The 25,172-nt window shown below is 40.7% G+C and overlaps 1 protein-coding gene across 1 annotated transcript in view; it reads right to left on the bottom strand.

Moving 5' to 3' along the window:
• LOC105728857 (putative tetratricopeptide repeat protein 41) overlaps positions 1-20,376 on the bottom strand; it is a 75,956-nt gene extending 55,580 nt beyond the window's left edge. Inside the window, 6 exon segments of the mRNA XM_064379497.1 lie at positions 1,003-1,444; positions 4,693-4,853; positions 14,699-14,817; positions 15,787-15,967; positions 19,555-19,906; positions 19,909-20,376. Of these exon segments, the coding sequence (XP_064235567.1) occupies positions 1,003-1,444; positions 4,693-4,853; positions 14,699-14,817; positions 15,787-15,967; positions 19,555-19,906; positions 19,909-20,376 (1,723 nt within the window).
• Positions 20,377-25,172: the final 4,796 nt, after the last annotated feature.

Here is a 25,172-nt window from a genome sequence, read left to right as displayed (position 1 = left end):
GGCCACCCAGGCGGAAGACAGCAGGGACAGATGACAACCAAGGCCACCCGGCACCCAGGGCCTTGGATCTCAATTCAACCCAAAGACATGGGAAAGCTACAAATCCTCGCCTGACTGAGAAAATCCTGAGCTCGCTGAAAACAAACCATATGGATGGAATTAACCTGAATTGACTGGATGAGGTGTCTGCCATCAGCAGGCCTGTGGGCTCAGAAGAGAGATACATTAAGTTATAGAAATAAAAATGGTCCATTTCTCAGATTCTTCAAATATGTGACTGAAATTTATGTCTAAATTTATGGCTGTTCTCCTTACAACCAACACACAGACTCCTTTAGAGGAGCCAAATTTAGCAAATAAAATACAGCACGCTTACTAAAATATACATTTCAAATAAACAATAAATTAATTTTTAGTATATGCCCTGTGTAATATTTGAGACATTCTTATACTGAGAATTGTTATTTATCTATAATTCAAGTAAATGTTAGCGTAGGTATGTCCATGCAATATCTGAGACATACTTCTACTAAAGATTATTTGTTGTTTATTGAAATTCAAATTTCACTGGGTAGGCCGGGCATGGTGGCTCATGCCTGTAATTCCAGCACTTTGGGAGGCCAAAGCAGGGAGATCACCTGGAGTGAGGAGTACAAGACCAGAGTGGCCAACATGGGGAAACTGTGTCTCTACTAAAAATACAAAAAAATGAGCCAGGCATGGTGGCAGGCACCTGTAATCCCAGCTACTTTAGGAGGCTGGGGCAGGAGAATCACTTGAACCCAGGAGTTGGAGGTTGCAGTGAGCCAAGATCACGCCACTGCACTCCAGCCTGGGCGACAGAGTGAGACTCCGTCTCAAAAAAAAAGAAAAATTTCATTGGGCATCCCATGTTTTCTCTGACCACGCTATCCCAAGAACCCCTTTCCCTGGGCAGGAGTCCACACACATCTTTCTCCCCGTGGACTCCCACAAAGCTGTCAACCAATGGCCAAGGCCTACCTTCTCCTGAAACCACAGTGCCTGAATTTGCTCTTTTTGGTTTAAAAATCCAACTGTAGTCTTCAATCCAGCGTTTGAGAACCAATTCCCAGAGCTCCTGAACAGAGATGGCCTCCAAGTACTCCTCCATACACTGAAACTCATCCTGGTAGATTCTACATTCTTTCAATTCATTGTCTAGGATTGTGAGTTTTAAATGATTCAAGCCTGTTTTTTTCCTCAAAGCCTGTCTGCCCTGTTGGAAAGGGTCTGTGATGGGAATGGAGAGATGCTGTCTAAAGATGTTTAATTTTGTTTCTTCATCTCCTATGCCAATGAGTTCCACTGTCCTCACATCCGGGTGGGCACACAACGCCTTGTAGGACAGGCTGGAAGAGACAGTGCTCGTGATAAATTTGCAATGAGGGGAGAGTGTGCATGGCAGCCAGGAAAAATCTTTCGCCTGGTGGAGAAAATTAAAGACATTTGAAAACATTAAAGACTTTAAAATTACTTTGTTGATGGTTTTTCAACTTAGAGTAGGTACAACATAGGGAATAAGTATAGAATAAGGGTTGGAGTGAAGGTTATTAATAGTAACTTGAACTGTAAGTATTATGGTGCTAAGAAAATATCAAGTCACACTCAATAGAACCGTATTTGACTCATGTATCAGTTATGAATTTGATTGTGCAAATGTGAACTCTAAAAAGAGGCTCCTTGGGGCAAGTAATTTAATAAAATCACACACTTCTGAAGAATGGCCTACAGGAATAACCAGAATAAGCCTGAGAGTGCAATGGGAACCATCCCGTTGAAAAAGAGGATGTTATTTTATGCTGAGTTGTCATTTCGTGCAGCAATACTAGCATGAATTAAATCATTTTATTTTGGAACACAATAAAGTCCTAATAAGATCAATCCTTTCTCGATTCCCTTAATAGCCTTTCCTACAATACCTCTTTACCTAATAACACCAACCATCACATACTCACTCTGAGCCAGGCATTGTGCTGAATGTGTCTGTAGGTACTGACTGTATTAATTATGGTTTGTAATTTCTGCATCTTAGGATGATTTAGCATTCCTCAGGACCTTACAGACCCAGCCCTTCCCATGGCTAGCTAACTCCTGGGGATGGTGGACAGCCTGCCTAGAATCTGCCTTTCATGTGCAGATCTAACTCACATACCAACCCTGCCCTCAATCAACCCAGGGCCAGGTACCAGACAACTAGAGGCAGCCTCTTTGCCCAAAGCCCAACAGAATTATTCAAATTAAGCCTGGGCAACATAGAGAGAACTCATCTCTACAAAAACTTTTTTTTTTTTTTAATTAGCTGGGCATGATGGCTCACACCTACAGCCTGCAGTCCCAGCTACTTAGGAGGCTGAGGTGGGAGGATGGCCTGAACCTGGGAGGTCAAGGCTATGTTGCCAATGATTGCTAGATTGCACTCCAGCCTGAGCAACAGAGCAAGATGCTGTCTCAAAAAGAAAATAATAATAATATTCAAATTAACCAACCCTAAACTGTTTACCCTGCCTGCCTTGTTGTTCCTATAGAAACCCCAATAAAGGCTCTGGCTTCAGTTTTCCCTTGCTCCTGTCCTCTGCCTCCTGACCACCCTGGTACTTCCCTTGCGTCCCCGCACAGCGTGTCCCCTTCTCTCAGGAAACATAAGTAATGACTTCATCTTTCAATGGTACTGGCCTCTCCATGTGGTCGCCCAGTCATACCTCTGTAAATTAAATCCTCGGCATAATTTTAATACACAAACTCATTCCATCCTCATGACAACCCTCTAGAAAGGCAGAGAAACTCAATCATAGAGGAGCTACATGCCTTATCTAATTCTTTCTGCTAGTTTAAGTGGCAGAGCTGGTTCAAACCAAGGGTCTGGTGCTAGAGACAGGCTCCTAATCAGTGCCCTAAACTGCTTCAGATAACTGCCTGGCCATCCTTCCTCCTTCTAAAGAGCTCTGCCTCAGGCCCTTCTTCCAGAAGGCCATCCCTTCAGGAGAGGCTCTCACAATGCTACATACCAATCCATAGCAGCACACATCACAGTTGCAATTTTACAGTTATTTGAGTGATACGACTTCATTAATGTCTGCCATTCCCCACTACAATGAAAGCTCCATTTCTTTGCAGGGACTATGTCTGTCTGTCTTTGCTAATAGTGCTTTGCCTATAATAAGTGATCATTGTATATATATATATAAATTTTTTTTGAGACAGACTCTTGCTCTGTCACCCAGGCTGGAGTGCAGTGGTGCCATCTCAGCTCACTGCAACCTCTGCCTCCTGGGTTAAAGCAATTTCCCTGTCTCAGTTTCCCAAGTAGCTGAGATTACAGGTGTGCACCACCATGTCTGGCTAATTTTTTTTTTTTTTTTTTTTTTTTTTTTAGTAGAGATGGGCTTTCACCATGTTGGTCGGGCTGGTCTCAAACTCCTGACCTCAAGTGATCTGCCTGCCTTGGCCTCCTAAAGTGTTGGGATTACAGGCATGAGCCACTGCGCCCAGCATTATGATATATTAAATTAAAAAGCAGGTATGAAACAATGTGATGTGTAACTTCTTTACATAAATATGTGTATATATATATATATATATATCCATAGGAAAAAGGGTATACAGCAGCAAAATAGTTACCAGTGGTGAGACAATGAATGTATTTAATTTCCTATTTTCTACTTTTTTACCATGTTTTCTATAAGAAACATCTTATTCACATAATTGATTGATTATATATATTTTAAGTTTTAAAGAAGCTGCTTCCCAAGGTAATGACTGGTACCAAGTATTAGTAGAGGTTCCATTGATCCAATATTATTTCAAACAGGAGAAAAACTGAAGATGACAACCCATGAATGCAATTTTGTATGTGCAAAACCAGTGAAGATGAAGTAGACCAAACTATAAAACATAAGGAACAATAAGACTGATCAAAGTATAAAACAGGGGGCAGATATGTGCAGGGGGAGAGGCCCCAGTGGCTGGAACCAGAATGCCCATGTCTGAATTCTGAGTCTACCGCTTAACCATCTTGGGACCTTAGACAAGCCACCTACCATCTCTGCGCTCAGTTCCCCCTGCGTAAACAGGGAAGACGAGCCACAGTCTCTTCCTTAAATGGCTGTCGTGTGGATTAAATGCATTAATATTCTTAAAGTTCCTAAAATGGTGTCTGGCCCATTGTAAATACATTATAGAAGTATTTGTTCAATAAAATACAGAGCAGGGCTGGGTACGGTGGCTCATACCTGTAACCCAGCACTTTGGGAGGCAGACTGGGAGGATCACTTGAGCCCAGGAGTTCAGGATCAGACTGGGCAATCTAGCAAAACCTAATCTCTACAGAAAGTTGAAAAACTTAGCCAGGTATGGTGGTGTGTGACTGTAGTCGGGAGGCTGAGGCAAGAGGATGGCTCGAGCCCAGGAGTTGGAGGTTACAGTGAGCTATGATCATCCCACTGCACTCCAGCCTGCACAACACAGCAAGACTCTGTCTCTTAATTAATTAAAATAGAAAGCAGTAACTAAAAGCACTGTTGGCTATAAGCAGAGACATGCAATGCAATGGAAAGGTGTTATATATAATACATCCTAAATAATGGAGTTTTTTCTTCATATTTCTGTATATTTTTAATTGTTTTATTTTTATAAAGTAGTATAAAATAGGGGTTATTTTTAAAAAGATGTTACCTTCTGATGTGAAATTCCATAAATGCCAATCACTTCTTCAATTCCATCTAGTACAAGTATACACAGCTTTAAACTGATGGAAGCAATGAACATTTCCTCGAGAAGTGAAAAGACCAAGCCATCTGAGTCTTCGTTAAGAATATCTGTTTCGAGCTGAGTACCTATAGCACAGAAATTTGTTCACATTAGGTGGAAATGATTCCATCATTGCTAAAACATGTTTATGGGCTGAGGAAGCAGAAGAGGTTGGGAAAAATGGTTTCTACTCACAGCTGTACAGCTAACACACATATGTATACATGTGATTACCATCCTCAAAATATTCAACCCAGAAAGGATAATAATGGTGTTTACCATCAGATATCTCCAATACATTTTCAGGATTTGATATAAAAATATTTTTGTATGATCCAAAACATTTACTCTCATCTTCCAGAATACAAAAATAGGTCATGTTACAAAGAGTTGGATAGGAAGAGAAGTCCTGTGATCTGTGAGGTTTCTAACACTCCTGAACACGGGGTGCACGCTGAGGGTGACAGCCACTGCCCTGGGCTCTTCCAGTAATGTCTCCTTGGCCCTAGTCCATCTTAAACTTAACAGAAACAATCCTAAAATCTACTCACCCTATCGGACCCTAGACTTTGGATTCTGGAAAGTATACGTTCTTAGGAAGAACTAAGCTGTGAATCCCCAAAAGGCAAAGGAAGTCATTAGAGATGACTGACTTCCAGACTGTGATAAAGTGACCTAGTAGCAGCAACCCCAAGTTGTAATCAACTACCTAATACCCTAAGAACCTTTTACTGCAACTTCTGTCTTGCCTTCATTTTTCGAAAGCAGTATTTTCCACAGAAATTTAAGCACATTGAAGTCTGGGAAATCAAGTCACATGTAGATTTTGTTAGAGTCATTGAGAGTAATTATTTAGTAAATATTTAACAAATATTAGCAAATATTTATCAGTTGCCTATTATGTGACAGTTCCGTGCTAGATGCCAAGAGGAGATAAAATGATGAATTCAACCACCTAAAGGAAGTGGAAATTGGTTCTGTACACAAATAGCCACATTTTAAGGCAGAAAATGAGTTTGAAGGCTACTAAATCTTGGTGTAGAATCATCACAATAAAGAAAAGCTCTGTGTGGAAGATTTTTTAAAATTTATTTATTATACTTTAAGTTCTGGGGTATATGTGCAGAATGTGCAGGTTTGTTACAAAGGTATTCAGGTGCCGTGGTGGTTTGCTGCATCCATCACCCCGACATCTACATTAGGTATTTCTCCTAATGCTGCCCCTCCCCACCCCACCCCCTGTTATCCCTCCCCAGGCCCCCACCCCTAAGAGTGCACAGGCAGAGATGATGAGAAGGGCATACCATCAAGCACAGCCAAAGGCAAAGAAGGTTCAATGAACACTTGAAAAACAGCACGTTATTTAGAGCAGTGGTTCTCAACAGGAGGCGTTTCAGGGTTTTGAGACATCCTGCAACACCGGACAGTCATAGCCAATGAAGCTTTGTCCCCCGGTCTACCTGACCTAACCTAGAAACCAACTCCATTTTACATGTAAACACAAAGTATTTTTGGTATGGTTTTAAAACACATTGAATTTTCTAGAATGTAACACCACATAAATTGATGGAAGATTATACGTTGTTTTCTCTAAAATGATACTAAGATTTATTCACCATTCTGAAAATCACCACCCAATAGCAATATTGACTATGATGTTTGGGTCTTCTTCTTCTTCTTTTTTTTTTGAGATGGGGTCTCACTCTGTCACCCAGGCTGGAGTGCAGTGGCACGATCTGGGCTTACTGCAACCTCTGCCTCCCAGGTTCAAGCGATTCTCCTGCCTCAGCCTCTCAAGTAGCTGGTACTACAGGCGCATGCCACTATACCCAGCTAATTTTTGTATTTTTAGTAGAGACAGGGTTTCACCATGTTGGCCAGGCTGGTCTCGAACTCCTGACCTCACACAATCCTGCCTACCTCAGCCTCCCAAAGTGTTGGGATTACAGACATGAGCCACCATGCCCGGCCAATGTTTGAGTATTGAATACAACACAACAACATCAACCTATATTTAAAGACTGAAACTTACTGCTTTCATGATGATTTTCTATACAGAGGCCCTGTGTCTTCAGTTCAAGTCTGAGAATTTACATGTTCAAATACACATTGTCTCATAGTAAGTTACTTTCTCCATGTTCATCTTCTTATAGTATAGTAGTGTTAACTTTTAAAGAGATTTTTGTAACACAAAATGATCATAAAATCAATGACTTGTAATTTTTTTATGAATGTGAAACATTAAGAAGGAGATGTCAGAAAAGATAAAGACTGAGCTTATGCCAAACAATGAAAAATGATTTTCAAGAAAGGGAAGAGAAAGAAATTCAGCTTGATGCTTCATCCTTTGAGTTTTTATTTAAAAACCTTTAAAATTATGGACATCATTGAGATTTCAGAACTTAATGACAGAATTTTAGAGCAAAAGGGGTTCTTAGAAATCATCTAGCGTAGTCCAGACTCTGCATTTTGTAGATGAGGAAACTGAGGCCCAGAGAGGTGAAGGGCACATGAACACACAGGTCATCAGGAGCTTTTAAAACAGTTTTTTCTAATAATTTGTTTTCAAGCCATGTGTGGCCACCATTTCTTCGTGTAGATGGCTCACGAGCAGTCTCTGTGAGAGCCCACAGAGGTGTGGGTCCTCTGCCCCCTCCACAAAGTTGGCATAGAGTGTAAGTGACAAGATGAATGTGAATGAACCTCAGGAAACACATACCACCTGACAATCACATAGCATAGAGCACTAATATAATTAGCAAAAATTAATCCTAAGCCAAAAAAATACTCATGGCTGATGCTTATAGCTTTATGTTTGTATTTGAAGGAAAGTATATATGTTGAGTGGTTTTAAAACCACATTTTTGGTGATTAAAATTATTTTTTCTGAAAATGATATTGACAATAAAGTCAGTGTTACTAGTATTGGAAAATGATTCTCAACATTTCCCTTACTTTGGCAGGAGCGATCTGTCTCTACTAAATGACAACGGCCAGTTGCTGCATTTAAACGGCAATAGCTCACGTTTCAACAGCCACCTGGGGATTGACAAACTCATGTGCTTTTTAGCAGTGTTGTTTCTCATTATTCAACGTAGGTTTATTGAGAAGCTCGGTGTCTGTGTCAGGCACTGCGTATGACAATGGCAAATAAATAGATGTGATCCCTGCACTCACAGAACTTACACAGGGAGACAAACAATAAGATAGATCACAGGACCATTTGTAATTCACCTGAGGGACCTCAGGAGGCAAGCTCACAGTGCCTGGAGGGAGACACTCGTGTAAACAAAGATGCAATGGGATAGGGGCTGCTGGTGCCGCCTGGTCAAAGTTAGGGCTGAGGGACAGAGGTACCCATCAGCCCTTCTTATGGAAGGGGTGACCTTTGAATAGGGCCATAAAAGATGATAAGGATTCCACTGCCCTGAGACAAGGAAGGGGCATTTTAGGAGGGGAGAACTGAATGGACAAAGGCATGGAGGGATGGAAGTGTCTGCTGTGCTCCAAGGAGACCAAACGTATGGGGCAAAGGGAAAGACACCAAGCTTTTCACCTTGGGCAAAAAGCAAGCTCTGCCAAGGATTTCTGTCCATTCCACACCACCAACTTGAGCAGAGACTTCCCGATGCTGGGAGAGAAGGCGGATGAAAAGCACCCATAAGAGGGAAGTTGTCCCTGGCCAGCTCAAGGAGGAATGGCAGTGTAGTCATGAGGACTAGGGGCTTCGATCCCAACAGAGACCTAAGTCTGCGCTTCCTGTTGTGCCCTTGTGTAGCTATGTGGCCCTGCCATTCTGAGCCCCATTCCCCCTACGTGGGATGATAATTCTGTGGGTGGATCATTGAGAGCATTAAATTAGATGCTGATAAAGCCCGTAGCATGGCTACGTAGAAAGCCTTCAATAAGTGGAACTTAATCAAAGCTGTCCCCAGGTTCCATGGGGTCATATGGTGAGGAAACATCCAAAGAAGAAAATCAGTGACTGCGCTGAGCATGGTGGCTCACGCCTGTAATTCCAGTGCTTTGGGAAGCTGAGGTTGGAGGATTGCTTGAGCCCAGGAGTTCAAGACCAGCCTGGGCAACATGGCGAGACCCTGTCTCTTAAAAAAAAAAAAATTAGCTGGACATGGTGGCACACCCCCGAGGTTCCAGCTACTAGGAGGACTGAGGTAGGAAAATCACGTGGGCCCAGGAGGTCAAGGCTGTAGTGAGCTGTGATCACACCACTGCACTCTGGCCTGGATAATAGAACAAGACCCTGTCTCAAAAAAGAAAACAGAAAGAAAAAAGTAAGTGACTCTACTCTGACCTTCTGTGAAGCGTGTCTTCTGTGACACCAGTTGCCTGCAAGGCAGGTGAAGACATGGGAGTCAGTAGAGCTGGCTACAGGCAGTTCCCATCTACAAGATCCCTTTATCCTGGCAAGCAGGGATTGAGGACAGAAAAGCAGAAATGTGAGCTTCACTGGGTGTGTTTAGGTCCCCCAGATAGAGAGGGTCCCTGGCTCACAGCCCACACAGGAGCTGCGGCTTCAGACAGCTGAGGCGGGCTGCAGAAAAATGCTCTCTGCAAAGAGGCTGAATCTACTCCGAGCACCTGGCCTCTCAGGCCGGCTGTGTTCACAGCAGCAGCTCCTCCTCCTCTGCCCACATCCACCTCACCCAGGTGAAACCAAGTCTCAGCAAAGTCAGCCACAATAAATGACTCTGGGACCAGCCTTCTCCGCTCACCTGCTGGCTCTCTGGGTTGCAGAGGCGACAGCTGCAAAGTCTCTTGTTTTGCAATCCTTCCTCTCCTTACTCAGTTAATGAACTAATGAGTGTCTTGTTTCTCCTAGCAGCCCCAGATCCCTGCTGCTTCTAGCTCAGAAAGACATAATGACAACAATAAACAATAACAACAATAACCACAGCCGTGTACTACTTTAAATTCCTTACTTGTATTTTGTATTATGTTTTTTTAACATAGTTTTTTTTTCTTTTGTATTATGTTTTAATTCTCACATAGCCTTATGAGGTTGGTACTATGATCCCTATCCTCATTTTACAGACGAGAAATTGGGGAACAGAGAGCGTAAGTAAAGTGCCCAAGATCACACAGCTAGTAACAGAGCAGAACTGTGGACCAAGTCCAGGACCAGCCCTTCTTGTTAATGAGAGCGGGTGTTCTCTCGCGGTTAGAAATGTCAAGTATTCTCAGGCTGTTCCTGAGCTTATTCTACTGTTGTCAGCCTAAAAATCTGTTTGTTTGAAAGACAGCAGCTGTTTTTATCACGAGTTCTTCGCACTCAAAAACAAGTTCATTAAAATAACAATTCACTTTGGGAATAAAATCGTAATTGAGCATGTAAACCATGGAGTTTACATCATCAGCCTGGCCAGACTGAACACCTTTGGGTTGTGCCAGAATAGGATTAGTCATTGTGTAGACACAGTCACACCTGTTTCTTGACTTTATCCATTTTATAAGCCCTCAGAAATGCAACCATAAAGACCTCATCCACACGTTCTTCCCTCTGATTACTCACAGACACCCACCACACACACAGAAAATCAAATCCCTGTACCCTTGCACAGAGATAAGATACATCCATCAAAACTAACCGTGGGCACCTACATAACTCACTTAGGGCCCAGAGGACACATGGGTACATGTCCCTGTATGACAAGAGATGAATTCCCAAAAGCAAGAAAAGTCAGACACATACAAACATGGAAATACGCAGCAGGTGCCTAATAATAGTAATAGCTAGGCTGGGCACGGTGGCTCATGCCTGTAATCCCAGCACTATGGGAGGCCGAGGTAGATGGATCACGAGGTCAGGAGTTCAAGACCAGCCTGGCCAAGATGGTGAAACCCCATCTCTACTAAAAATACAAAAATTAGCTGGGCCTGGTCATGGGCGCCTGTAATCCCAGCTACTTGGGAGGCTGAGGCAGAGAATTGTTTGAACCTGGGAGGCAGAGGTTGCAGGGAGCCAAGATTGCGTCACTGCACTCCAGCCTGGGCAACAGAGCAAGACTCCATCTCAAAAAAAAAAAATAGTAATAGCTCCGATTTATCAATGCTTATATGCCAATGCTTACTAAGTGCTTTGGTCTTTCATACTTTATCTTAGTTAATCTTGTCAATTACCTGTAAGGCACATTTAAAAAATAATTATTATCCACATTTTACAAATAGGAAAATTGAGCCACTGAGGGTTAAAATAACTCCCCTAGGTTCACACCACTAATAAGTAGTGAGACAAGGGTTGAACGCAGGTGGTCAGACTCCCCAGCTGCTCCTAGCACCGTGAGGCACAACGCAGGTCCCACACGATTGTTATTGCGCATTGGCACACACCTGGCAACTTAAATATCATGTGCCCAAAGTAGAACTCCATTTCCCTCTAAACGGCTTCCCTTCCACTGCCCCACCAATGCTGGCCCCTCTCAGTCAACAGCCCTCACCACCCATGTAGCTTTCTAAATCCAAAAGCTATGAGATCTCAATTTCTCCCTTTCCTTTAATGAACACATTTGATTAATCAGCAAATCCTCAACCCACCCAAAACCCTCCACCTCTACTGCTACTGTCCCCTCCCAGCTCTGTCATCTCTGGCTTAGACTATTGCAGTAGCCTCTAGCACCTGTCTCTGCCTCATGCTTGTCCCCTAAACCCATTTTCCACACATCAGATTGATTTTGATCTTTTAAAAATATCAATCAAGGACGGGCGCAGTGTCTCACACCTGTAATCTCAGCACTTCGGGAGGCCGAGGTGGGTGGATCACAAGGTCAGGAATTCAAGACCAGCCTGGCCAAGATGATGAAACCCTGTCTCTACCGAAAATACAAAAAGAAAAAAAAATTAGCCAGGCATGCCGGTGGGCACCTGTAATCCCAGGTAATTGGGAGGCTGAGGCAGAGAATTGCTTGAACCCAGGAGGCAGAGGTTGCAGTGAGCCAAGATTGCAGCACTGCACTCCAGCCTGGGTGACAGAGCAAGATTCAATCTCAAAAAAAAAAAAAAAAAAAAAATCAATCGAATTATGTCATTCCCCTGCTTAAAACACTTCACTGGCCTCCCACTACACTCAAAAGAATCCAAACCTAATGTTATGGCCTGCAAAGCCCAGATACAAAGTTCCCCCCAGCCACCTCCTGCAGTCCAACACCGTCCAGCCACATTGGCCCCTTTCCCTTTCTAGTTCATTCAACTGGCTTTCCAGCTGAGGAGCTGTAGGACCCGACTGTTTTCTTTGCCTGGAATGTTCTTTCTCCTGGTTTCCATATGGCTGCCTATCTTCTTGTCAATGAGATCTCCACAGAGAAAGTAGTAGAGAGGATGGTGACCTGTTCCACAAAAGCTCATGCTCCGCCTTCCGCAGGGCAGGGCTCACGCTCTGTCCCTGCTCAATTGCCAGTGTGCCATGTCAGCCGGGTGTGGCCAAGGGCTCGTCAAAAGAATGGGCGTGGAAGTGGCTAGGAATCCCTTCCAGTCTGAGACTTTGGAGGAACAGGTGTGCTTCTCCACACTTTCCCCTCCCCCTCACACACGTGGAGGGCTCTGAGACCCCAGAGGATGACATAGCCTCAATATGGAAAGAAAACCTGTGTCTCCAAGTCACCACATGGAGGAAAACTAGGAATTCCATATTATACTGTGATATGAGTAAGAAATAAGCTTCCCTTTGAGAAGCCACTGAAATGGGATTCAGTTGATAAGGCAACTAGAGTTGCCCTAAGTCAGAGACATTGTCCCTGACTGCTCAGATAGCCACCCTGGCACCTTATCACCACACTGCATGGCACTGAGTATTATTTGACATTTTCCCTATTGATCTAACCATGAAGGCACCCCTGAACCATCCATGATTGCACAGTCTGGTGTTTTTGGCTTCCCATTAGGTAACAACTCCAAGTTTCCTTTGGATAGTTCACCTGTTTGAAATTGGGGAGATGGAGATGGAGATTTTCAGTTCAGACCATTTTTTTAGGTTCTCCTACAGCACCTGAACCCAGCAGCAGCTTTTTTAGTTTTGCCTCTCCAAGTCGTGAATTAGAGCAGCAGCAAGTTTCTAGCAGGGCCTTCAAAGTAAAAAGAATTTGAGCCAGGCATGATTTCACGCACCTGTGATCCCAGCTACTTAAGGGGTTGAAGCTGGGCGGATCACTTGAGCCCAGGAGTCTGAGGCTATGCGGATCTAAGATCATGCCACTGCACTCCAGCTTAAGCAATAGAGTGATACCCTGTTTCTAAAAAAAAAAAAAAAAAAAGTAAAGGTAATTTAGTCAACTTTACAGAATGTTTCTATGTTCACCTTCAGTGATTTCACTTAGCAAATCCTTTTTCTAGATAGGACTCCCCAAGCCTCCCTGTGCTTTTAAGTCTCTGAAGTTGTCTTCACATTATCAACATAACCAACTCATTGGCAGTGGGGAGTGGTTTAGAGTCTGGTTTCTTTGTTTCTATTATTTAAACCATGAACATTTTATTAATCTCAATTCCATTGTGAACTGCTGAATTTTCATCCCTAGTGAGAAGGTTACAATAGTATTTGTTTCAATGGATAACTCTTTCTCTCTGGGCTGTTTGTGACTGAGCTGTGTTGTTTATGCCTTAAGTACCTGTGTTATACGCTACATGTCACTTTGAATTCTGGTATTTATACGTGTCTGTATATGTAAGCATATTAATTTACAGTGATATTTTGCTGTATTTGCCAGTATGTTTATATGAAAATTTTGGTCTCGGAAAATGGTGGGTGCTGTGTGGCTTGTTATTTGGGTATGTGTATTTATTTGTATATATTTATGTATTTACCTTTATATTAACTTGTTTGAAGGTATGCTTATGTCAGTTTATGAGAGTACAATTTGATGCATGTATGTTCAGTCCCTATTTATATTTAAAAATAACTCACATTGCTAAAGTTATTTTTTAAAGTTGATTTTTTTTGGCGTTTATGGTTGGCCCTCTGTCCACACGTTCTGCATCTGCAAATTCAGAAAACCATCTATCAAAAATATTCAAGAAAAAAATAAAAAATAACCTAACAATAAAAAATACAAATTAAAAACCAATACTGTATAACAACTATTTGGATAGCATTTACATTGTAGGTATTATAAATAATTTAGAGGTGATTTAAAGTATTTGGGAGAATCTGTAGGTTATATGAAAATACGATGCCATTTTATAAAAGCGACATGAGCATCCAAGGATTTTGGTATCCATGAGGGTTCCTGGAACCAATCCCCCAGAGATACCAAAGGACACTATTTTAAAATAAAGCTACTTCTTTCTTTACCTTTTTGGCAACTGTTGCCTTGGGTTTACTTATTTAGGAATGCACTTCTGCCAAAAGTTTACCAACGTGTTTCTACTCTCAAGAGACTGTATTAAAATAATTTAAAAGATAAAAAAAAAGAACATTCCTTTTCTGTTGACCTAGACACACTATTCAGGAACTTCAGGTTCAGAGCATTGTTTCCAAACAGCAAAGCAAACAAAGCCCTGAATGTTTTCATGTATGTAATATAAAAGGACTTATTTAATTGTTGTGTTTTCATTGAGCACAATAATTTGAGTTGTTCAACTGCAATAAAATTTATTACATTTATCATCCACTCTGAAACACTTAAAATTATAACCTAAGTGAGAAACAATTCACAGGCTACAAAATTCATCATTTTAAAGTGTACCCTTCCATGGGTTTCATTATATTCACAAGGTTGTACAAACATCACTGCTATCTAATTCCAGAACATTTTCAGCACCCCCAAAGAGAAACTCTGTACCCACTAGGAATCATTCTCCATTTCTTTCACTACTCTCTTCCCCCAACAGCCACTAATCAACTTTCTGTCTCTATGAATTTGTCTAGTTAAACCCAACATTCTTAACACATGACCTACATGTTTCTCCTGTAGTCTGAAAATACTGACGGAGCACCATGTTGTATTAACCGAATAAATTCTCTTCCTCTTGGCATGGGTTCCCAGAACCACAATAATGTTGGTAGCCCCATCCCTGAGTGAACTAGACGAGTAGGTTCTGAACCTAGGGCAGCAATGGTGAAAAACAGTCCTTAGCCATCCCAGCACTGCAGTTTTATTTCAAAGCACAAATCTCTCACAGGACACGAGATACGTGGTAAGAGCTGGAAAATGAGAATGGAAGAAATAACGCTATCCTAAGAACCTCCCCGTTTCCAGGGATAAGACTAGCAGGGATGCCATGGATAACCCCAGCTCTCTCATTGCTGGCCTCAGCCTCCTAATGGTGGTGAACACTGTATTTCACCACCCAGGGTGAGAAAGATATGGAGGTTTTATTGTAGAGGACACTGGAAAAAACAATGAAGGAGTGTATATATTGGGTAAGATAACCTGTTTTTTTCTTTAGAGATGGAGACCTACCATGTTACCCAGGATGGGTTCAAACTCAGGCTCGAGGGATCCTCCTGCCTCAGCCTCCTGAGTAATTGGGATTACAGGCATACACCACCATGCCCAGCTCAAGATAACCTGATTCTTTACACACAAACACAAATAATAATATGGTCTATATCATTTTCATAAGTGCTAGCTGAATATCTGAATGTCATTAATAATGAGCTGATGATACATGTGGAAGCTCTTTGTAAATTACACAATATTATGCAGATGCATTATTCATATTTCCTCATCTAATTTTTCATCTTTAAAGTCACTCCATCATTCTCAAAAATTACTTAGACAACCTTTGATATATGGGAGAAAAAAGAAGGTGGTTCCGTGAACTCTGGAAGTGTCTAATCTTCTTGAGGACACTGGAAGAAACTATGTGAAAGACCAGAAAAGCTTTGCAAAATGCAGAGTGATATCTGATAAGAAAATTCTAACCCTGGGGTGGCTTTTAGGGGGTCTCTCTTGCAGGAAGGGATGAGCATAGAATGGGGAAAGTTAGAAAAGGCATTTCAAGTATGGGGGATTGCGTTTACCAAAGTCAGGCTGTTCTGCCTGAGCTTGGGATTTCTCGACATCTTACCTGGGGACAACATCTAAACTGGAACCTGCTGCCGTATTGTTAAAATCAAGTTCCACATCCTTTAAGGCAAAATTTTCCAAGATTTCAAAGGTCTTGTTTGACTCCTTGGAAATAACAAACATTTGCTCACACTTCTCAGAAAATTCTTCATGATAGAAACGTTCAAAGTTGTGCTTGTAATCTTGATAGTCAAAAAGATACGTTTTAATAACTTAGATTTGTAGTTTCACATTTTCGATTGCACATGTTATTACAAATGCTCAGGAAGGTATCTCCGTATCTATATCACCTTCTATTTGGCTCCATATTTCACAGCCCATTCAATATACTAATGAAAGAAAACTACAGGAAAAAACAATTGAATTTTTCTTCTGCTTTTGTACATAGAATCCTACTTAGGATTCCAAGTTATTTCATGACCTCAGAATGACAAGGGCAAAAAAAATAGGCTTGCTATACAATGCCAATCATTTTTTCAAACAGCTAAGTAGGAAGTTATGTGTGCCAATCTATGACAAAGGCTAAGGGAGTAGGGTGTATTTTTAGGGCAAATGCCCTAATAAGGATGACAGCCATGGCAGCTCTGCCATTGGGCAAGTTTTTAAAACTCTTTGGTAAAATAAGGGGAAAGGGCCAGACAATGGATGATTTCTGAAGTTTCTTCCAGTTTCAATTTACTTCAATTCTAAATTCATTGCCTAATTTAAGTCAGGGTGTTCTCGGCTCCCAAAATGCCCTCTTGTCTCTGGAGACACCCATGTTCCCTATGTTTTTTTTTCTTTTCTTTTCTTTTTTTTTTTTTTTTTTAAAGGAGTGAAGGCTGTTACCAACACATGCAGGAAAAGAAACACCAGGGAGTTTACTCTGACCGGTTCCCAAAATACTCACATTGTACCTTCATAGTTAACTGGGCTGCCTCATGGCTCAGACAGGACCAGAACAGACCTGGAGGATCCGCAGGCTGGCCAAGGTCAGCTTCGAGTTTCAAGATCTTAAACAGAATTTAGATGACCACGCAGTCTAACAGTCCTCTTGCACTAACCCTGAACTCATGCACCAGTCTCAGAGACCTTCGAGGACCTCAGAAGTACTTCTATGGGTCAAGAGTGTAAACTGAAAGCTCCATATTGTCTTACAATAACTACCAGGGGCCCAGATGGCCTATCACTACCCTAACTGTGGACTATGAGATTTTGGAGCTACCTAGGTGATTAAAGAGCACTGAAGAGCCAAAAAAGAAAGAATTTAGGACTTCTTTCTAATGAAAGGATTAGTTTTTAAATAATCCATCCATTCCATGCCTTCTAATTCAGACATTTAGACCACATATATACATTCAAGAATAAAGTCTAAAAGAAGCTAACCTTTCAGTGATATCCAAAATCAAAGACTAAGAAGAATATTATGGAGCAATAATATGACCTTAACCCCAAAACACAGAAAGTCTGTATTCTTAAATACATTAGTGGATATTAATCAACAGATGCAGTTCAGACTTTTAGTCTTTTTGATATGACTAAAAGAATATTAATGTTAACCATGTTTCTGACTTTAACGAAATGTATATATCCTTCGAGAATCCACTTGTTATTATTCATCCTCACTAGTTATTAACTCTGTGCCTGATATGTGCCCAGTGCTGTCTTTAGTGGTTTACATAATTACTCTCAAAGTGGCTAATGTTAAGCCATTTTACAGAAGAAAAAACTATGGTTTACCAATACTAAGTAATGCATTCAAGGTCACATAGCTAGGAGCTGAAAAATACAAGATCCAAGGACATGTCTGTTGGATTCTAAAACCCCAAGCCTGTCATAAATATGTGGGTTCTTTTTGGCTGCTCAACATCCAACCACCCTCCCCTAGTTTCAGTAACAGCCCTAGATTATCACTGGGGATCTACCCATCCCAAATCTCAGTTCATACAATTCCAATGAGTCTAACGCCACTTCCAGCTTCAACTAGCCAATCAGAGCATCACATTCCCTTGGCACCAGTGATTGAATCAGATGCAAGCATATGGCCCAGGTCAGGCTAATCAGAGCCAGAGATACTCAACGTTAGGAATGCTAGGACTTTGAGCCATTTCTGCTGGACTTGAACCTGGAGCTGCTATGGTCCATCTTCCTCTTCCTTCACGATAGAAGAGCCAAGGCGCTGAGCTAACATCAGGACAGCAGGGCCAGGCTGAGAAGTAGTCAGAGACAAGGATATGGTAACATCATTTGAGCAACTGAATGAAGCCTGAGCTGAATCAGACTTAATCCCGGGCTTTGTAGTTATATAAGCTAACAAATTCCCTTTTTGTCGAAATCGGTTTGAGTCATTTGCAACCAAAAGAGTTGGGACTGATACAATGTTCTTTTTCCAGGTCCAGATGATTTGGCTTCTAGGCAGAGTTTTGTCTAGCCTGCAGAGATTTGTCTTCACCACCACCACCCACACTGAATTCAAATGACTCTCCTGTTCAGTACAGATCCATCTGCTCCCTATCACATTACAAAGACTATTGTGTGCCTGGTCCCTGAAAGCATTTGAGAATACACCACCTGCCACCATTTTGCATCCTTATGTTAATTGGGCCCTTTCATCAGGAATTCATAACCTTTTTTGGGTTGTTAGCCTTCTGAGAATCTGATCAAAGACACAGGCCAACTTCCTATCCCCAAGACACACACAGGCATATAAACATTCTATTTTTCATACAATTTCATATTATTTTCATATATTCTATTTTTCATATAATCATCACAGATCCCTCCTGAAGTCTGTCTAGGTGACAGACTCTTCCCTTTTTAATCTAGTACATGTCCACAGGACATTATTTCCCAAAATAATGGTAATCATTTCATTTAGAGGCAATATGATCAGGCAATGATTCTCAAACTTTAACGTACATGTAGAGCTCCTGGTCATCTTGTTAAAATGCAAATTTTAATTCAGTTGACCTGAAATGGGGCTCAAGATTCTATTTTCTAACAAGCTCCTAGGTGATGCTGAGGCTGTCAATTCATGAATCACACTTAAATAAAAAAGATGAAAGAGAGCAGGCACAGATTTTAGAGTAAGAGGGAACTGGTTTCAAATCCGGGATTGGTCCTTCACTAGTATTGTGACATTAGTAAGCCACTTCACTGCTACACAGCAGCTCTCATTTGCTCATCTGCAGAATCAGAATTATAATATAATACTTACCTTGCAGGGTTAAACCTTGAAGATTAAATGTAATAAAATAACGAAAGCACCAAAAAATTAATAAAAGTTGATTCTCTTCCTCTTAGCTGAGGATTTCTCCACCTCATCACTATTGACATTTTTGGTTGGGTAATTCTTTATTATGGGGCTGTCCTGTGCACTGTAGGATGCTTGTCAGTATTCCTGGCCTTTCCCCACTAGATGCCAGTAGCTCTCCCCCAACTGTGACAACCAAAAATGTTTTCAGACATGGCCAAATGTCCCTTGAGGGAGCAAAATCAGCCGTGGTTGAGAACCACTGCTCTAGACTCACTTAATAACTGCAGATATTTTGGGTCTTCTCTGAGCTCCTTAACTCCCTAAAAAATCTTCCATGACTGACTAATTACTTGCTCTTATCTTCAGTTGCAAAAATCTTCAAAGTGGAGAAATACATGTCACAAGAACATAATAATACTTTTTAAATGTTTAAGAAATATTTGCAATCATTTAAAAATTCCTTTCACAAGGAAGAACTACAAAAATATTACCTTTATGTTGATAAAGGACTTAGTTATCTCTACATTTACTAACCTATATTTTCAATCATTACAGTGGCTGGATGAAGCTTTTCTATCACAACTGACCAGTCCTTGAAAACCAGCTCACCCAACTGGTAGAGATCACTGTAAAATCTCACAGGGAGCCCTTTACTAATAATCTTGGCCTTAAGCTTTCCAATCATCAATTTTTCCTCCTCGTTCATTGATGAACTCAAGGGGAGCCTCTCTTCCTTTTCCTCATCATCTAAACCCTTCAGCAGGGTGGCTCCAGTCCTAAAGTAAAAATACTGAAATTGAGATTCATTCAGAAATGCTGCTTGGATTATCTCAAACTCCGTCAGACTGCAGTTGGGATTCTCCAGAACCCAAGAATAACCATTTTTTTTGCAACAACGTAGAGATTCTGTTCTATTTTGGATAAGTTTGACAAGTGAGTCACTTTAGAGGTCATGAAATGTGAGTAGTTGGGGAGGAAGTCTCCGTATGTCTGACCCAGCATGCAGATGAAAAAGGGAAAGCAGCTGTTCACATAGTCCAGGCAGAGCATCAGCTGTTGAGAGCGAAGACAAGAATACTGTCTGAACAGGTGGGTGGGTAAGGATTTCGGGGCCTTCAGCGCTGACCAACTCAGGTCCACGGCTTTGAAATATGTGCTCCAGGAATTGCAGAGTTCATTAAGCTGAGGGAAGATGTTGTTTACCAAGAAGTCTCTCTCTTCTTGAAAATCATTCAGAGTCGAACAGCTGTAAGGCTGAATGGGTTTCTGGGGCTTTTGAAAATATTGGGTATACCTTTCTATATTCTCATTTGTCTTCTGGCTCCTTTCTGTTTGCTTAGGGACAATGCTATGCATAAAATATAACAATTTTCATCCTGGCACAGCCACCGACCTCCACCGCTTCTACGTCTTCCTCCCAATTATGTTTGCTATGGACACATGGAAATATTTCTTGAAAACTGTTTCTGTATTGGAAGGTGAGAGATGCCAACCAAGGGACAGGTCAGAGTTGAAAAACAATGCAGTTTAAGTTAGGACTGAAAAAGAAAAGCATTCATTTTAGGTTACAGGCAGTGCGTGTCTCCCCTGTTCTTCCAAAGCTTTTGCTGAAGAACTGAGAACCAGAAGGTGAGTGGGCACAGGCCAAAGGCCTCCCCTTCTTTCCCCAAGCCTCCCATTCTACCTTCTCAGTGTCCCTGTGGCCAGCTGCTACTTCTGTCCCCTATACATTTGGGAGTTATGCAAGGGCACTTGCTGATAGTGTGAAAAAGAAAACAAACCCAGAAAAGGAGCCCAATGTCTGTAAGAGCAGAACAAACCAAGGAAGACCCATGACTGTGACCAGAAGCAAGAATGAAAGCAGGTATGAAGATGAAGTGAGGACAGGAGGAACAAAGGCCCTGGACTGAAAGCAGCTGGCAGCTGAAAGACAAGGAAATCTGGACCTAAGAATCTGGCAGAATTCAGGGAATATTTTTTTAATCTTCAGTTGTGCAGGCTCATAAAACATTTCACTCACCTCCATGAATTTAATTCCACTGAGCTAACATGCACCCTCCGACAAAGTCATAGCTATGCTTGCAAGAGCTCAGAAAAAAAATATGGTAACCTAGTTTTATGAGCTTTTTCTTGATATGACTCATTTCCATGCCAAATATTGCTTTTCTTTGGTTACGTTTATTGCTTTCACTTGTGGAAAAAACATATCACATTATAGAACAATTTTTCATCAAGATCACCTGACAATAATATAATAATGCAGTACCTTTTCAAAAAGTGTTAACCCTTCGCATGGAATTGTCCTCACAATCCTATGATAGCTAGGATTATCACCCTACTTTATGCATGAAGAAGCACAAATGCAGACAGGATAAACAGCAAATCCAAAGTCAGTTAGCTAGGAAGTGGAGAGCCTGGATTGAAACATGGGTCAGTCTGACTCCAGAACATATACGGTATGCTGCCTCCACAGTATAAAGAAAAGACCCTGGGTCATGCAGACACTATAAAATCAGTGGGTGGGAAACGCCTATCCAATAAGCAGTACTGTAATAAATAGGTGGCAATTTAGAAAAGAGTAATTTAGACAATAATCTCATACCACTTTACCAAAAAGAAAAAAATTTCTGAAAGATGGCAGAATAGACAGCAGGGGGGTTTTATTAATAGACATCTCACCAGTCATGCAGGAGGCTCACGATAGATTACTGGCCCTTGAAAATTCTACCTTCCCCTATTCCCCAGTGATCAAAGGTCATTCCTATTTTATTCACTACCAGTCCATTATCAATAGATATATCAACAGAACTACACTAAGAGATGAGTTGCATATTGGAAACTTTGGTAAGTTTTAAAGAGCTATGAGTAATTGGTTAAAAAAAGCTAGTGGAGGGCCAGGTGTGGTGGCTTATGCCTATAATCCCAGCACTTTGGGAGGCCGAGGCAGGTGGATCACCTGAGGTCAGGAGTTCGAGACCAACCTGACCAACATGGTGAAACCCTATCTCTACTAAAAATACAAAATTAGCCAGGGGAGGTGGCACATACCTAAAATCCCAGCTACTCAGGAGGTTGATGCAGGAGAATCACTTGAACCCAGGAAACAGAGGGTGCAGTGAGCCAAGATCATACCATTGCACTCCAGCCTGGGAAACAAGAATAAAACTCCATCTCAAAAAAAAAAAAAAGAAAGAAGGCTAATGGAAAATATGTAAAACATGCATAAATAGATGTAAAGTTTCAGCAAAGAGATGAAAACCCTAAGAATCAAATGAAAACATTAGAAAGAAAAAACATGGAATCAGAGATGAATTCCTTCATCAGCCTTTTTAGAAGACTAAACACAGTAGAGGAAAGAATCAGAAAACGTGAAGATGGGACAACAGAAATCCAAACTAAAACACAAAGAGGAAAACGAAGAGAGAGGAAAAAACCACCAAGCACCCAAGAACTATGGGAACAACTTCATCTATTCCAAATAGATAAAATTGAAGTACTAGAATGAGAAAAGAGTGAGGTAATGAGGCAGAAGACATAGCTGGGGGGAGGGAAGGGAATAGCTAGAATATTCCAAAATAATGAAAGACATCAAACCACAAATCCAAGAAACTCATATAAACCCAAGCAGCATAAATACAAAAAAAAGAGAAAAATTAAAAAATAAAATAAAATACCTAGACACATCACATAGAGAAACAAAAGATAATTGAGTGAATTCCTTTCTTTTTAATTTTTTTTTTTTGGTAGAGACAGAGTCTCATTTTGTTGCCCAGGCTAGTCTCAAACTCTTGGCTTCAAGCAATCCTCCCACCTCAGTCTCCAAAGTGTTGAGATTATAGGTGTGAGTCACTGCACCCAGCCAAGTGAATTCTTTAAAGTACTGACTGGGGGAAAAAAATGGTCAACCCACAATTATGTATCAGGTGAAATGTCTATAAAAATGAAGGAAAACTGAAGACTTTTTCAGACAAAAAAAAAAAAACTGAGTAAATTGACTGCCAGGAGGCCTGTGCAATAACAAATGTTAAAAGGGTGTAAACCCTAGAGCAACTAATACAACTTTTAAGAAGAAACATAACTAATAAGCCAATAGGATAGACCAACTGGCATCATTCAAAAAAATCAATTAGTATAAAAGAATGTTGAAAAAGAGAGAAAAATAAACAGATGGGACAAATAGAAAACAAATAGCAAGATGGCAGATTGAAATCCCATAACGTCAATAATTAAACTAGATTATTTCTCCTAGGCAGCATGTAATGGGGTCTTGCTTTTTAAATCTTATCTCATAATCCCTCCCCACTTTTTAAATCTTATCTCATAAGACAGGTTTCAATTTAAGAATATAGGCCCCCTAGTTTACTTTTAAATAGTGTTTGCACAGTATATCTTTTTTCCAAACTTTTGTTTCATCTATCTCTTTATATTTAGAGTAGATTTCTTCTAGGCAGCATGTAGTGCTGAGATAAGATTATGAGATAAGATTTAAAAAGCAAGACCCCACTACATCCTGCCTAGAAGAAATCCACTCTAAATATAAAGAGATAGATGAAATAAAAGGTTGGAAAAAGATATACTGTGCAAACACTATTTAAAAGTAAACTAGGGGGCCTATATTATTCAGAAAAAAAGGAGACTGCAGAATAAGGACTACTACTATGAATAGAGAGTGACATTACATTACATTACATTACATAATAAAGCATATAAAAATAACTCACAGGTCAAAAGAAAGTAAAAAGAAAATTAGAATGATGATAGAGGGCAGCTCATTTAGCAGGAGAAGATTTGGGGAGGAAATACTATACATGGAAAGGAGCACAAGGAAACTCTGGAATGATGGAAATGTTCTATATCCAAATTATAGTGGTGGTTACACAGGTATAGATATTCATCAAAGTTTATCAATTGAACATTTTAAATGGGTGCATTTTATTGAATATAGATTATACTAAAATAAAGTTGATTCTTTAAAAATCCGAGAACTATATAGCAAGAGGAAAATGTTTGTGTTAAGTGAAAAAACGAAAAAAAATAGTTATAGACCATAATAATAGCAATGTGAATAAAACACTGCTAAATATGGGTGACAGCATAGTATAGAGATTGAAAGTCCAAGCTCAGAAGACCAATTCCCTGTATTCAAGTCCTTACAGTCAGTTTCTTAAATCCACTGTGCTTCAGTTTCCTCATCCGTAAAATAGGGATAACATTATATTGCAGAGTGGTTGAGAAGATGAAAGAAGTTATTAGAAGCAAAATGCTTAGAACATTGCCTAGAAACAAATATTCAACAAATATTAATCATTATTATTAAAATGAATGCACACAAAGGAAAAGAGGAAAGAAAAACAACATGGCAGCTGTCTTAGAATACTCATATTATGGCCAGGTATGGGGGCTCACACCTGCAATCCCAGCACTTTGGGAGGCTGAGGCAGGTGTATCACGAGGTCAGGAGTTCAAGATCAGCCTGGCCAAGATGGTGAAATCCTGTATCGACTAAAAACACAAAAATTAGCTGGGTATGGTGGCAGACACCTATAATCCCAGCTACTCAGGAGGCTGAAGTAGGGAATTGCTTAACCCTGGAGGGGGAGGTTACAGTGAGCCAAGATGGTGCCACTGCACTACAGCCTGAGTGACAGAGCAAGCCTCTGTCTCAAAAAGAAAGAAAAAGAAAGAAAAGAATACTCATATTATGACAAAACTGCTTCTCTAATCAAAATTACTAAAAGTTATTTTATAATTAAAACTTTAAATTAAAAAATAGTCCTCTCCATACTCTGCTTCACAATTGCTGATAAAAATTTTTTTTTCCCAGTTTTTGCAGGAGGAAGAAATTAACAACAGAAAGCAGAAAGCTAAATGAAAAAAGGAGTTATTTTTGAGTGGATAGAAAACACAGAAAAATAGGACATGTGTTTTTATTTATTTATTTATTTTTGAGACAGGGTATTGCTCTGTCACTCAGGCTGGAGTGCAGTGGTGTTATCATTGCTCACTGCCGCCTCAAACACCTGGGATCATGCAATCCTCCTGCCTCTGTCTCTAGAACAGCTGAGACTACAGATATGTGCCACTGTGCCTGGCTAAGTTTTTTTTCAAAGAAAAGGTCTCACTACATTTCCCAGGCTGGTCTTGAACTCCTA

Source organism: Aotus nancymaae, unplaced genomic scaffold (genome assembly GCF_030222135.1).
Source record: "Aotus nancymaae isolate 86718 unplaced genomic scaffold, 86718_ANA_hifiasm-v0.15.2.pri h1tg000021l, whole genome shotgun sequence".
NCBI lineage: Eukaryota > Metazoa > Chordata > Mammalia > Primates > Aotidae > Aotus > Aotus nancymaae.
The sequence above is the reverse complement of the archived record's forward strand: the minus strand, read 5'-3'. Positions and strand labels throughout refer to the sequence as shown.